This window comes from Limulus polyphemus, unplaced genomic scaffold (assembly GCF_000517525.1).
Source record: "Limulus polyphemus unplaced genomic scaffold, Limulus_polyphemus-2.1.2 Scaffold1689, whole genome shotgun sequence".
Taxonomy (NCBI): domain Eukaryota; kingdom Metazoa; phylum Arthropoda; class Merostomata; order Xiphosura; family Limulidae; genus Limulus; species Limulus polyphemus.
The window spans coordinates 174,980-176,988 of NW_013667299.1; the positions used below are offsets into that span (position 1 = coordinate 174,980).

The 2,009-nt window shown below is 30.0% G+C and overlaps 1 protein-coding gene across 1 annotated transcript in view; it reads left to right on the forward strand.

Moving 5' to 3' along the window:
* The window catches only part of LOC106464564 (mitochondrial dicarboxylate carrier-like), a 31,897-nt gene that overhangs the window by 25,551 nt on the left and 4,337 nt on the right, over positions 1 to 2,009 (forward strand). Inside the window, exons 5-6 of the mRNA XM_013924715.2 lie at positions 486 to 600; positions 1,089 to 1,181. Of these exons, the coding sequence (XP_013780169.1) occupies positions 486 to 600; positions 1,089 to 1,181 (208 nt within the window). The remainder of the gene's footprint in view (positions 1 to 485; positions 601 to 1,088; positions 1,182 to 2,009) is intronic.

Consider the following 2,009-nt stretch of genomic DNA (forward strand, 5'->3'; position numbering starts at 1 on the left):
GTTCTTTATTCTTACATATGTATTAAGTTCTTTATTCTTACATGTGTATTAAGTTCTTTATTCTTACATGTGTATTAAGTTCTTTATTCTTACATGTATTAAGTTCTTTATTCTTACATGTGTATCAAGTTCTTTATTCTTACATGTATTAAGTTCTTTATTCTTACATGTGTATTAAGCTTACTCTTACATGTGTATTAGATTCTTTACTCTTACATGTGTATTAGATTCTTTACTCTTACATGTGTATTAAGTTCTTTACTCTTACTTGTATTAAGTTCTTTACTCTTACTTGTATTAAGTTCTTTACTCTTACTTGTATTAAGTTCTTTACTCTTACATGTATCAAGTTCTTTACTCTTACATTTGTATCAAGTTCTTTACTCTTACATGTATATAAGTTATTGAATTTTATGAGAAGTCAATGTTAATTTGATAGATTATTTTTGAAAGTATCATTCTGTCTTCATTTTTTGTTGTTCCAGTTATAAACATGCTTTTGAAGGTTTGTGGAGAATATATAAAACTGGGGGCGTTAATCAGTTGTTTTCTGGAGCTACAATGGCTACTTGCAGGGCCACCGTAATCACCGTTGGTCAGGTTAGTGTTTGAAAATATTGTTAAAAAAAAACTATGAGTAAATTGTAAGTTTGTTCCACCCAGTTCTGTTTAAAGTACATGCCACCCCTTCCCTGTGTAGCTCAGTGGTAAGCCCGAGGGCTTATAATACAAAAATCAGGTTTTGATACTTACAGTGGGCACAGCACAGATAGTCCATTGTATAGCTTTGTGTTTAATAAAGAGCAAATGAAGTCTCAAAGACTGCTACAAGTAAAGAGAAGAAAAAGGCTACAGAGTATAAGTAGAATAATAAAATAAAAGTTTTCATATATATGTTTTCAATTAGTTTCTCTTCAATTGATTAAAGTGCAGGTAAAAAGTAGTTTGACGTTTCTTTATTTGGAACCCATAAGGTACTACTAAATACTGTATATTTCACTTATTTATTGCTTGTGCCAAGTACTTGTAGCTGGAAGTAATGAGAAAAAATATGAAATATTTATTAATATTAATATTATTGTTTCCAGCTGTCAGTGTATGATCAGATAAAGCAGACCCTGTTAGAGACAAATTACTTTGTGGATAATTTAGTTACCCACTTCACATCAAGCTTAATCACGGTCAGTACCATTGTTTATTGTGTTAACCTTTCTATACAACATTTGATCTTGTTTAATAAATGTGTTAACCATTGTGCTCAGTCTAGATTGTTTTGTATTTGTGTTAGCCATTCTGTTCAGTCTAGATTGTTTTCTTATTGTATTAAACATTCTCTTCAGTCTAGATTGCTTTATAATTGTATTAACCATTCTGTTCAGTCTAGCTTGTTTTCTGTGTTAACAATTCTGTTCAGTCTAGATTGCTTTATAATTGTATTAACCATTCTGTTCAGTCTAGATTGCTTTATAATTGTATTAACCATTCTGTTCAGTCTAGCTTGTTTTCTGTGTTAACCATTTTGTTCAGTCTAGCTTGTTTTCTGTGTTAACCATTCTGTTCAGTCTAGCTTGTTTTCTGTGTTAACCATTCTGTTCAGTCTAGATTGTTTTCTAATTGTGTTAACCATTTTCTTCAGTCTAGATTGTTTTCTAATTGTGTTAACCATTTTCTTCAGTCTATATTGTTTTTTAATTGTATTAACCATTCTGTTCAGTCTAGCTTGTTTTCTGTGTTAACCATTGTTTCAGTCTAGATTGTTTTCTAATTGTGTTAACCATTTTCTTCAGTCTATATTGTTTTGTAATTGTATTAACCATTCTGTTCAGTCTAGCTTGTTTTCTGTGTTAACCATTCTGTTCAGTCTAGATTCTTTTATAATTGTATTAACTATTCCATTCAACAGTCTAGATTCTTTTATAATTGTATTAACTATTCCATTCAACAGTCTAGATTGTTTTTTAACTGTGCTAACTATTCCATTCAACAGTCTAGATTGTTTTTTAACTGTG